A 12,124-nucleotide genomic window follows, 5' to 3' on the forward strand; every position below is an offset into this window, starting at 1 on the left:
AAGTCCAAATTGTACACTAAATATTTTACTAAATTTGAATATCTTCAACATTGGAAGTTCTTTTTTTTTAAACACTGGAAACATTTTAAGAACTGCAAGACCAAATTAAAAAAAATAAAACCAGTAATATCATCGATGATTACCAGGCGTTACTGGAAATAATTTTGTCCTATGGGAGTATGGGCGCGGTTGGACACCCCCGTAATACCCGGGGGCCTACCCAGGGGAGGGGTCCCGCTGCGTGAAGGGACCCTAGGGAGGGCGACGTGGACCACGACAGACAAACGGGCACTCGAAGACCCCCGAAAATCGGCCCCAGCGAGCCGCCCCCGCCCCAAGGCACGATTGTGGGGGCGGGGACGGCTCGGGGCGCGCGCAGCGCGTACCCGGCGCCACGGCAGCCCCGCCCCCAGGCACCCGGAGAAGGACGCGCGCGGGAGGGGGCGTGGCCCCAGGCTCACCAACCAATCTCCAGAGCGCCTCTTCCTTTCCCTTTCCCTTCCACCAATCAGGCGCTGGGAGGGGGCGGGCGCGACTTTTTTTTCCCGGCGGCCCCGCGGCTCTGCCCCTGGTGCGGCCGCGTTCCCGGCGGCGCGGGGGGCGTGGCCTGGGCGCGGCGTCTATAAAGGCGGGCGGTGGCAGCGGCGCCATTTTGCGAACGGCGAGCAGCGGCGGCGGCGCGGAGAGGGGCAGCGGAGGTTTTCCTGGTTTCGGACCCCAGCGGCCGGATGGTGAAATCCTCCCTGCAGCGGATCCTCAATAGCCACTGCTTCGCCAGAGAGAAGGAAGGGAATAAACCCAGCGCCACCATCCACGCCAGCCGCACCATGCCGCTCCTAAGCCTGCACAGCCGCGGCGGCAGCAGCAGTGAGAGGTAAGTGCCCCGCCCCCGTCCGAAGCTTCCAGAAGCGCCGGCCGCGCAGGCCTGCGGGGGGCCGTCCTCGGGGCGCCAGATAGGTCTCCGGCGCGCGAGATCCTCCCCTTTGTCAAGGCCAGAATCGCGCCGGGGACGAGGTAGGAGCAGGGCAGGCCTGGAGGTCCCCCCCGGCCTTGGCAGTGCTCTCGGGGGAGTCGGGTTTGGGGGGCAAGAGTACGGAGTTGGATTTGGGGGGCGCCGTCTGGGGCGCCTGATTGGGGGAGGGGCATGGGTCGGAGGTCGGATTTGGGCGCAGGACGGGGAGTCTGGGGGAGGCGTGTGTCTTTTGCGGGGTTCGCGGGCTGGGACTCGGCTTTGGAGGAGGGGAGAGGCTTCGGGTCGAGGGTTGGATTTGGGGGACGCAGACTGGGAATTTGGTTTGGAGGAGGGCTGTGCGGTCGAGTCGGATTTGGGAGGCGCAGGATGGGGCAATCTGGTTGGGGGCGGGGTCGGCCTTGGGTTGGTCCGAGGCCAGGCAGGGCCTGCGGGGCCGGTGGATCTGCATTTTTCGGTCCCGGCCGTCGAGCGTGCGCTGCGGTAACGGGGAGCGCTTCGCGGCGGACGAGCTCCCGTGGGTCCCCCTCGCCTTGATGTGGCCCCTGCACGCGACCGACCTCGTGGGCCCCGTTTTTCGCCCCACAGCGAGTCGGTCTGGATGGCCCGGGACGCGCGGGGCGAGGCCGCGCACGTAGACGGCACCCAGGGCTTCTTCGCGGGGGCCGCCGGGGAGCTGGGGGTCGCGCATTCCGACAACCCGGCAGCGCCGTGGCAGGACCCCCGCCGCCTCCCGGGACGACGCGTCCCGCTTCCGGGGGCGCGGGTGCCAGCTGCGGTTGCGGGGGAGCCCGCGGGGTCTCGGTCGAGCTTTCCCGACTGCGTCCCCCGAGGTGGGCGTCGCTCAGCCCCGGGGATCGGGAAGTTGGGCCGTGATGCTGGCGGTGCCGCGGTTTGGGGGCCGTGCAAAATGGAGGCAACTTTGGGGCCTGTTTACACTGCGCAGCAAATGGCTGCTGGCGCTGCCGGCTGCGCGATTGTGAAAATCTCCCCCGGGGCGCGAGGCAGCGTCTGCCTGGATGACGCAACCGGGAGGGCCCGGGCCTGGAGCGGGGGCGGGGGGGCGGGGGGGCGGGCGGCCGGGAGCCGGAGCGGGGCGCGTCCTCCATGAGGTCAGGCTAGGCCCTCCCGGTCCTCGCGGGGACAAGCGAGGGTTCCAGATTCTGGCTGTAGTGCAGGGTGGAAAGGGGAAGGCGGGACAGAACTGAAAAGGGGAAGCGCTGGCTGGCGGGGGGGTGAGGCTCTGCCCCGGCGGGGCTGCGAGAGGGGAAGGGACCCTCCTCCCTGGGAGGGTTGGGCTATCCTGGGCGGCGCCGCCCAAGGAGCCGGGGCTCAGTGACCGCTGCCCTTGTAGGTGCTTGGGGCAGGTGTTGGAGCTGTCTTCGGGAAGCCTCGGGGGTATGGGGCCGGGTGGGCCCCAGCCTGGGCGGGGCGGGGTCCTCTGGCCGAGGCAGGGGTCGGGGGGTGCTGAAGGCCGCCCGGGCGCCCTGGAGGGGTCTCCGCCCGGAGCCTGGCGCCGCCTGGTGACCTACATCTTCTTCAGTTCCAGGGTCTCCCTCCGCTGCTGTAGTAACCCGGGTCCGGGGCCTCGGTGGTGCTCCTGATGCCCCTCACCCACCCCTGAAGATCCCAGGTGGGCGAGGGAATAGTCAGAGGGATCACAATCTTTCAGCTAACTTATTCTACTCCGTGAGTATGGGGCCGGGCCTGCGGTGGGGTGGGTGGGGCCAGGCTTGCTGGGGCTGCTCTGGGGCCACAGGCACTTCTTGTGCATCTTGCTGCCCGTACCTGTGATTGAATTTAACCCTGGGAACCCTGAGTTTCGTCAGAGCCGGCGCACAGTCTCCTGCAGCCCAGGCCTTTCCTGAGCTCAACACGGCCTAGGCCCAAGCCTTAGCGCTGCCGGGTTCTTGGAGTCCTGTGGGGTGAGTCGGGGTTCTGAATTGGGCTGCACCCCCTGGACAGGATGATCGGCTGAATGTAACAGAGGAACTAACATCCAACGACAAGACGAGGATTCTCAACGTCCAGTCCAGGCTCACAGACGCCAAACGCATTAACTGGCGAACAGTGCTGAGTGGCGGCAGCCTCTACATCGAGATCCCGGGTGGCGCGCTGCCCGAGGGGAGCAAGGACAGGTGAGGGGCAAGGACAGGCGGGGAGTGCTTACCCAGGGGAGCAGGGACAGATGAGGGAGGGCACTGCCTTCAGGCAGCACATACGGGGGCCACCATCGCTTTGTGGGTGGGGACCGGGTCCCTTTTTTTTTCTGAGATGGAGTCTTGCTTTTGTCGCCCAGGCTGGAGTGCAGTGGCATGATCTCGGCTCACTGCAACCTCTGCCTTCCGGGTTCAAGCGATTCTCCTGCCTCAGCCTCCCGAGTAGCTGGGCTTACAGGCGCCCGCCACCGATGCCCAGCTAATTTTTGTGTTTTTGGTAGAGACGAGGTTTCGCTATGTTGGCCAGGCTGGTCTCGAACTCCTGACCTCCTGATTCGCCCACCTCGGCCTCCCAAAGTGCTGGGATTACAGGCGTGAGCCATCGCTCCCGGCCTGGGGTCTGTTTTTAAAAAGTGCACTCCAAATTCGTACCCTGGGATTCCAACCTCCAGGGGACGCCAGGCGGTGTCTGAGAGCTTTTCTGTCATGGGGCGTGCACGTGGGTGGGTGCAGCGGTGCTGCTCAACACTGTGGTGTCAGGACGGCCCCACCCAGAGGACAATCTGGGCCCCAGGGGGACCCCTGGAGTGGAGCGGGTCTCGGGGTAGTTGCTAAGGCCCAGGAGGTAGGCGGGCGTGTCAGGCCAGCCAAGACGCTAACACCCGCTGCAGCTTTGCAGTTCTCCTGGAGTTCGCTGAGGAGCAGCTGCGAGCCGACCATGTCTTCATTTGCTTCCACAAGAACCGCGAGGACAGAGGTAGGTGACCCGCATCGCTTGCAGTAGGGTGCGTGGGGGTGCCTGTCCTGCCCCTTCATTCTCAGCCCGCAGGCGCGGTCTCCCAGCGGGAGTGGGGGGTGCGGGCCGGGGGTTTCTGGTCGGCAGGGGTTCTGACGGCTTCTCTCCCGCAGCCGCCTTGCTCCGAACCTTCAGCTTTTTGGGCTTTGAGATTGTGAGACCGGGGCATCCCCTTGTCCCCAAGAGACCCGACGCTTGCTTCATGGCCTACACGTTCGAGAGAGAGTCTTCGGGAGAGGAGGAGGAGTAGGGCCGCCTCGGGGCTGGGCATCCGGCCCCTGCGGCCACCCCTTGTCAGCCGGGTGGGTAGGAACCGTAGACTCGCTCATCTCGCCTGGGTTTGTCCGCATGTTGTAATTGTGCAAATAAATGCTCACTCCAAATTAGCGGTATATTTCTTGAAGTTTAATATTGTGTTTGTGATACTGAAGTATTTGCTTTAATTCTAAATAAAAATTTATATTTTACTTTTTTATTGCTGGTTTAAGATGATTCAGATTATCCTTGTACTTTGAGGAGAAGTTTCTTATTTGGAGTCTTTTGGAAACAGTCTTAGTCTTTTAACTTGGAAAGATGAGGTATTAATCCCCTCCATTGCTCTCCAAAAGCCAATAAAGTGATTACACCCGATGCACCTGGCTCCGTGGTGGTGACGCTGGGGACTGGTGGGAGGAGTGCCTGGGACCGCAGAGGGCACTGGGTGGAGGGGTCCCAGGGGACTTGTCACCCAGGCAGCTGCGGGACCCCTCCCACGGAGGAGACCCCCTGGGCTGTGAGGACGGGCCCTCAGCTTGGCGCCGGTGTTGCCACTGCTTCCTTGAAGCCCCTTCCTGCCTCGCGTCCCCTTCCGCCCCAGCGTGGGCCTGCGCATGGGGATGTCCGTGTTCCTAACTGCTTTGGGTTCGCCATGTTACTGGCTCCCCTAGGGACCTGCAGCGCTGTTCAGGGCAGCAGCACTTCCGGCGGGGTCGTGGCCTGGAGGGCTTCCGGGTCTGCAACCCCGCCGTCTGCGCGGCCCCAGCGCCACCTGCCGGCCGCATCTGGGAGCACCACCCGGAAAGTCAGGGCCAGGCCTGGCCGGGAAACCTGGTGGAAAGAGGAAGAAAGGAGGAACTCGAAAAGACTGTAGACTTGGCGAGCGGGGGCGGGGGGATATTCAGCTGTCTGAGCGATGGTGGGGTCGGCCGGGAGGACAGACCTGGACACAGATACTCCCAGCTCATTTGGGCAGCGCAAATGCAGAGAAGGGGCATTAGAGCTGAGGCCTTGCAGGATGAATAGGAGTCTGAAGCAGAGTAGAGGGGGCTGTTTCTGGTGTAAAAAACAACTTGGGCAAAGGTGTGGAGGCTGGAAAGTAACCTCCAGGGATGAACGACATGGGGTTGGAGACTCTGAGGAGACTTTGGAAGAGCCCTGTATGTATTCTGAGGCACTGGGGAGCCATGGGAGGTGTTTGAGCTGGAGAGGGACCTCATATCTGGGGTTGGAAAGATCCTCCCAGGACTGCCATGGGGAATGGCATGGAGGGGCAACTCTGAGTCTCCAGGAAGGAGGCCACAGGCAAGGGCAGTGCAGTGTGTCAGAGGCATAAAGGAAGACTCCATTTCCCTCCAGTGAGTCTCCTCTGTGCCTGTATATTCCATCATCCTGTGGTATTAAGTGAGCACCTACTGTGTGCCAAGCCTGGCCTTTGCCCCCAGGGAACTCACAGCCTTGCGGACAGTGACAGAGGAATAAATGCTCCTGGGAGTGGGCGGAGAACACAGGGTAAGGAGCTAGCGATGGCCCAGACTGGGCACCTTTATTTGTTTAGAGAAAAGTGGAACTGTGGCTGGGCGTGGTAGCTCACGCCTGTAATCCCAGCACTTTGGGAGGCCGAGGCGGACAGATCACGAGGTCAGGAGATCGAGATCATCCTGGCTAACACGGTGAAACCCCGTCTTTACTAAAAATACAAAAAATTAGCTGGGCGTGGTGGCGGGCGCCTGTAGTCCCAGCTACTCGGGAGGCTGAGGCAGGAGAATGGCGTGAACCCGGGAGGCGGAGCTTGCAGTGAGCCGAGATCGGTCTGGAACAGTATGGCAGAGGGAACAGCCTACACAAACGCTTGGGGGTGTGAAAGAAGTTAGTGTGTCACCGAGGAACAGGGAGGCAGGCAGGGTGGGCGCAGAGGGATTGGGGGGAGGTGGCAGGGAACCGCGAGGACTGTTGTAGGGACGGTGAGTCCAGACCCCGCTGAGATGAGCTGGGTGTCTAAGGTCTCAGGGAGCCTTCCCTTCCCGTGACACCACCAAGCAGTTCTCCACCAGGGACAGGAACATTCACATGCCCAAAATCACTGGCCATCTTCAGCACAAGGGGGTGCTCCAGGGCCAGGAATGCCTCTGGTCCCGGCATTGGCCTCTCATGGAGACAATGACAGAACCCACGCGGAAGAGCGCCCTGGCTGCTGGGGAAGGCAGAACACAGACATTGATCAGCGGGGTTGTCCACACCTGGAAGTGGCGTGGGGGCCCTGGCTTCAGAGAGCTGCTGCCCAACACAGGAGGCGCTGGCCAGCCCCCAGCCCTGGAGGGGCAGCTGCACTCCTGGGAAGCCCTTGACCCACATCCCCAGCACGGGAGGGGAGGCTCTGGAGCCGGGGCACTGCTCTCTCTGCTGCGCCCCTGGACTCTGCAGGAAGAGGGTGTCTTGGCTATCATGGAGATGCTGACCTCAGCCCCAGCCCTGCCTCCTGGGCAGGCCTGGACCAGGTGTGTTCGCCCTGGGTTGGGGTCAGTCCCACAGCAGCGCCAGGGCCTGGCCCATCGAGGACTCAGTGGCCTCGGCCAGGTATTCGCAACACAGCCAGTCCTCGAGGCTGGGAGCTTCCCCACCTGCGGCCCGCTCTGCCAGGCGCAGGACCAGCAGCCCGCGGCGCACCCGCAGCCAGGGCCCGAGCGCTCGGAGCCAGGGACCAAGCGGTGCTCCGCGGCCGCGCAGCTCAGGCCCGGGCCCCCAGAGCAGCGCCTGCAGCGCGCCCCGCGTCCGGGACGCCGAGGGCCGTAAGCGGGTCAACTGTGCTGCCAGGAGCTCCAGGCCCGCGGCCAAAGGCGTGGTTGAGGGCGCAGCAAGGCTCAGCAGCGCTCGGAGGAGGCTGCCCAGCTGCGACGCGTGGGGGCCCGGGGAGCCCAGGGGTCCAGGGGGCTGCAGACAGACGCGGCCAAAGTCAGCGAGGAGCAGGCGTGGGGGCCCCGTCGCCGCACAGCCCCGAGGTGCCGCCAGCAGCAAGTTCTCCGGCCGCAACTCGACTAGGGCCGCGCCCCACGCCTCCAGGAACTCCAGGGCCGCGCTCAGCTGCAGCAGCAGCAGGGCCACGGCCCACACGAATTCCTCCGGCGGCTGCGTGCAGGCCTCCGCCAGCCACTGCGCCACCGTGCGCTCCGGCACCTCGGCTGCCAGCGCCACTGCGCCTCTCCAGGGCGCCCCGGGCAGTGTGCCTTCAGGCACCAGGCCACACAGCCCCTGCAGATTGAAGTGTGGCGACAGGGAGGCCTGCAGCTCCAGGCCCCACGGGTGGGGCACGTCCGCCCCGGGCTTGGGCACCTGCAAGGCAGAGGGGGTGTCGGGGCCTGGATCACTGGGCCCCCCACCAGCACCGCCTGCCCCAGTGCTGCCTGCCCCGAAGCCTCCTCCGCACACCCCCAAACTGCCCCCACTACGGCTGGAGGCTGCCTGCATCCCTCCAGCAACAGGAGGTCAGTGTTAATTTGGAAGTTAGTCACCAGTAAGGACTTTCGGGAAAATTAAGCCAGGGAAGAAGACGGTGGCAGAGTGTCCCTGGGCAATGAGTTAGAAAGCAGATTCCTGGGCCGGGCATGGTGGCTCACGCCTGTAATCCCAGCACTTTGAGAGGCAGGGGGATCGCTGAGGTCAGGAGTTCGAGACTAGCCTGGCCAACGCAGGGAAGGCTCGTCTCAACTAAAAAATATAAAACTAGCTGGGAGTGGTGGCGCGCCTGTAATCCCAGCTACTTCGGAGGCTGAAGTGAGAGAATCACTTGAGCCCGGGAGGCGGAGGTTGCAGTGAGCCGAGAACACGCTGCTGCACTCCAGCCTGGGCAACAGAGTGAGACTCTGTCTCAAAAACAAAACAAAACAAAACAAAACAAAAAACACAAAAGCAGATCCCCGGCCAGAGAGGTGTGGGAGGGGTTTTGACAAGGGCTCCAAGGCCATACCCGTGGCCCCACACTTTAGAAACATGGTTTCCTGGGTTAACTGCGTTGATTCACGTGTTAGTTGCAAAATAAACAAGTCTAATGTGGTCTGGATCTGTGTCCCCACCAAATCTCATGGCCAATTGTAATCACCAGTGTTGGAGGTGGGGTCTGGTGGGAGGTGACTGGATCTTGGGGGTGGTTTATCATGAATGGCTCAGCACCATCCCCCTTGGCCATGTCGTTGGGATAACCAGTGAGTTCTCGTGAGATCTGGCTGTGTAAAGGTGAGTGGCACCTCCTCCCTCCCTTCCTCCTGCTCCCACTGTGTGAGATGCCTGCTCCCGCTTCACCTTCCACTATGATTGGAAGCTTCCTGAGGCCTCCCCAGAAGCAGAAGCCACCAGAACCATGAGCCAATTAAGGCTCTTTTCTCTATAAATTACCCAGTCTCCAGTATTCCTTTTTCTTTTATTTTCTTTCTTTCTTTCTTTTTCTTTTTTTTTTTTTTTGAGACAGAGTCTTACTGTGTCGCCCAGGCTGGAGTGCAATAGCCCAATTTTCGAATCTCAGCTCACTGCAACCTCTGCCTCCCGGGTTCAAATGAGTCTCCTGCCTCAGCCTCCAAGTAGCTGGGACTACAGGTGCGCACCACCACGCCCAGCTGATTTTTGTATTTTTAGTAGAGATGGGGTTTCACTATGTTGGCCAGGCTGGTCTCGAACTCCTGACCTCATGATCTGCCCGCCTTGGCCTCCCAAAGTGCTGAGATTACAGGCGTCAGCCACTGTGCTGCCCAGCCTTTTTTTTTTGAAACGGAGTCTCACTCTGTCACCCAGGCTGGAGTGCAGTGGTGCGTTCTTGGCTCACTGCAAGCTCTGCCCCCTGGGTTCATGCCATTCTCCTGCTTCAGCCTCCCAAGTAGCTGGGACTACAGGCGCCCGCCACCCTGCCCGGCTAATTTTTTGTATTTTTAGTAGAAACAGGGTTTCACCGTGTTAGCCAGGAAGGTCTCGATCTCCTGACCTCATGATCCGCCCCCCTCGGCCTCCCAAAGTGCTGGGATTACAGGCGTGAGCCACCGCACCCGGCCTTTTTCTTTCTTTTTTTTTTTTTTGAGACAGAGTCTCACTCTGTTGCCGAGGCTGGAGTGCAATGGCCCAATTTTGGCTTACTACAACCTCTGCCTCCCGGGTTCAAGCAATTCTCCTGCCTCAGTCTCCCAAGTAGCTGGGTTTACAGGTGCCTGCCACCATGCCTAACTAATTTTTGTATTTTTAGTAGAGACTGGGTTTCACCATGTTGGCCAGGCTGGTCTTGAACTCCTGACCTCAGGTAATCCTCCCGCCTTGGCCTCCCAAAGTGCTGGGATAACAGGCGTGAGCCACCCTGCCGGGCTCCAGTATTTCTTCACAGCAGTGTGAGAACTGACTCACAGAAAGGCCAAGCGAAACAAGCCCTGGGTTATGTCTAAGATGGGACACTGGGGACACCTCAGAGAGGGTGGGGCCGTGGGGCTCACCTTGGCGACCAGGATGTGCCAGGCGTCCCCGTGCACGCGCACCACGCGGTAGTACAGGGTGTCCCCGCTCTCTGCGCAGGGTGAGCTGTCTAGGAGGCGGAAGCCATGGCCGGGGCGGCAGGGCCCGGGGTGGCCCCCCATGAGCCGGGCACGGAGCCGGGCATAGATGGTACGGAGGCCCTGCAGCTGCCGCGCAGCCAGTGCAGCGTGCACAGCCTCCGGGCTGTGCAGATCGCGGAGGGAGAGGCCCAGCGGGGCGTCGGCCAGGCCAAAGGTCAGCTCTGCAGGGAGACAGGCTGGTCCCACTGCAGCCTGGCTCTCATCCACACTGTGGGACCCCAGAAAGGGCCTCCGAGGCGGGTGTACTTGGATGGAGCTGGGATGGAGGGTCCTGCGGGTGGGTAGTGACTGGGTCCGGGTTAGGACCTTCTTGGGCAGGGGTGGGGGCAGGGGCTGTGGGTCCGTGGAGAGGGACCCAGGGGTCCGGGGGCGGCAGGCCTTGGAGGGCAGCAGGTGGACACGGATCTCACCTGCAGGGAGAGACAGTGGGGAGGGTTGAGGACAGGCAGAGTAGGAACGGGACACGTACCTCCACCTCTCAGCCTCGGTTTCCCCATCTCTAACATGGAAGTAATGAGGCTGGGCAATGGTGGCTCATGCTTGTAATCCCAGCACTTAGGAAGGTGGACGCCGAGGCAGGAGGATCACTGGAGCCTAGGGTTTGAGACCAGCCTGGGCAACATAGTGAGACCCTGTCTCTGCAAAAATTTTTTTAAAATTTGCCGGATGCGGCCGTGCACAATGGCTCATGCCTGTAATCCCAGCACTTTGGGAGGCTGAGGCGGGCGAATCACGAAGTCAGGAGATTGAGACCATCCTGGCTAACACGGTGAAACCCCGTCTTTACTAAAAATACAAAAAATTAGCCGGGCGTGGTGGCGGGCACCTGTAGTCCCAGCTACTCGGGAGGCTGAGGCAGGAAAATGGTGTGAACCTGGGAGGCGGAGCTTGCAGTGAGCCGAGATCGCGCCACTACACTCCAGTCTGGGCGACAGAGCTTACAGAAGGGGAAACTGAGGCTCACAGGAGGATGGATCAGTTTCAGAGAATGGTGCCACCCAGCACTCAGCAACTCCTACTTACCTCCGTGGCTTTGCGCAAGTGTCTGTCTTGCTTTTTTTTTTTTTTTTTTGAAGTCTTGCTCTGTCGCCCAGCCTGGAGTGCAGCGGCACGATCTTGGCTCTCTGCAACCTCCACCTCCTAGGTTCAAGTGATTCTCCCACCTCAGCCTCCCAAGTAGCTGGGACTACAGGCGCCCGCCACTATGCCCAGATAATTTTTGTATTTTTAGTAGAGATGGGGTTTCACCATGTTGGCCAGGCTGGTTTCAAACTCCTGACCTCAGGTGATCTGCCTGACTTGGCCTCCCAAAGTGCTGGGATTACAGGCTTGAACCATTGCACCCGGACTTTTTTTTTTTTTTTTTTTTTGAGATGGAGTCTCCCTCTGTCACCCAGGCTGGAGTGCAGTGGCTCAGTCTTGGCTCACTGAAACCTCTGCCTCCCAGGTTCAAGCGATTCTCCCGCCTCAGCCTCCCGAGCAGCTGGGACTGCAGGCTCTTGACACCATGTCCATCTCATTTTTTTTTTTTTTAGAGATGGGAGGCGGGTCTCATTATGTTGCCCAGGCCGGTGTTGAACTCCTGGCCTCAAGGGATCCACCTGCCTCGGCCTCCCACGGTGCTGGGATTACCGGCGTGAGCCACCACGCTCCGCCCACCAACCCACAGGTTATTTTTCAGCCCTCGCCCACTCTGGGCCTTCCTGAGGTCACTCATTTTACCAGCTGCTGCTGTTCCCAGAGGCCGTGGTGCCCTGCAGCCCCCTGCCGCTCCCTGCACCCCCCAGCCCAGGGCTCCCTGAGGAGCTGCTCACCGAGGTTGCTATACGTGGGCTGAGTCGACCAGGTGGGGTCGTCGGGCTCGGGGGGCTCTCTGGGGGGCTCCGGGCTGCTCATGTTGCTGGGGGAAGGTCAGACAGGGGGCCTGTGCGGGGTGACCGTGTGCACGCACAGGGCGACATGGGGAGGGGTCCGTGAGTGCTGGGGCCTGGGAGTCCATTGAGGCCCCCTGCTCCAGGGCCCTTGGTGAGAACAGGCACACCCACACTCCACTCCCTTGTCCAGTTCTGACCCTGCTGTGTGATCCCGAGTGGGTTTCCTGCCCTCTCTGGGCCCCTGCTGTGTGATCCCGAGTGGGTTTTCTGCCCTCTCTGGGCCCCTGCTGTGTGATCCCGAGTGGGTTTCCTGCCCTCTCTGGGCCCCTGCTGTGTGATCCCGAGTGGGTTTCCTGCCCTCTCTGGGCCCCTGCTGTGTGATCCCGAGTGGGTTTCCTGCGCTCTCTGGGCCCACTTCCTCAATCATGAGGCAGGTCTGTCACCCATCAGTTTTCCAGGCAGTGGGAAGGACCCCCCTCTGCACA

At 61.4% G+C, this 12,124-nt stretch overlaps 2 protein-coding genes across 2 annotated transcripts; one reads left to right on the forward strand and one right to left on the reverse strand.

The window, feature by feature from the left end:
• The first annotated feature begins 630 nt into the window (after positions 1-630).
• On the forward strand, positions 631-4,555 carry OAZ1 (ornithine decarboxylase antizyme 1). The gene is given in 6 exon segments (XM_054465469.2): positions 631-874; positions 2,514-2,571; positions 2,573-2,659; positions 2,936-3,108; positions 3,801-3,886; positions 4,039-4,555. Coding segments are annotated over 6 exon segments (687 nt in total). The 5' UTR covers positions 631-728; the 3' UTR covers positions 4,176-4,555.
• Positions 4,556-6,700: 2,145 nt separating this feature from the next.
• PEAK3 (PEAK family member 3) lies at positions 6,701-11,690 on the reverse strand. Its single transcript, XM_054465470.2, has 3 exons — positions 11,580-11,690; positions 9,646-10,175; positions 6,701-7,510 (listed from the first exon to the last, which is right to left on the reverse strand). The coding sequence occupies exons 1-3, from the start codon at positions 11,659-11,661 to the stop codon at positions 6,701-6,703; spliced, it is 1,422 nt and encodes a 473-aa protein (XP_054321445.2). The 5' UTR covers positions 11,662-11,690.
• Between the last annotated feature and the right edge of the window lie 434 nt (positions 11,691-12,124).

Source organism: Pongo pygmaeus, chromosome 20, assembly GCF_028885625.2.
Source record: "Pongo pygmaeus isolate AG05252 chromosome 20, NHGRI_mPonPyg2-v2.0_pri, whole genome shotgun sequence".
Classification (NCBI taxonomy): Eukaryota; Metazoa; Chordata; class Mammalia; order Primates; family Hominidae; genus Pongo; species Pongo pygmaeus.

Coding starts and splice junctions, on each gene's coding strand:
- PEAK3 (XM_054465470.2), bottom strand. CDS start 11,661: ATGAGCAGCCCGGAGCCCCCCAGAGAGCCCCCCGAGCCCGACGACCCC. Junction 10,176..11,579: donor GCCCACGTATAGCAACCTCG/GTGAGCAGCTCC, acceptor CTCTCCCTGCAG/GTGAGATCCGTGTCCACCTG. Junction 7,511..9,645: donor GGCACATCCTGGTCGCCAAG/GTGAGCCCCACG, acceptor TCTGCCTTGCAG/GTGCCCAAGCCCGGGGCGGA.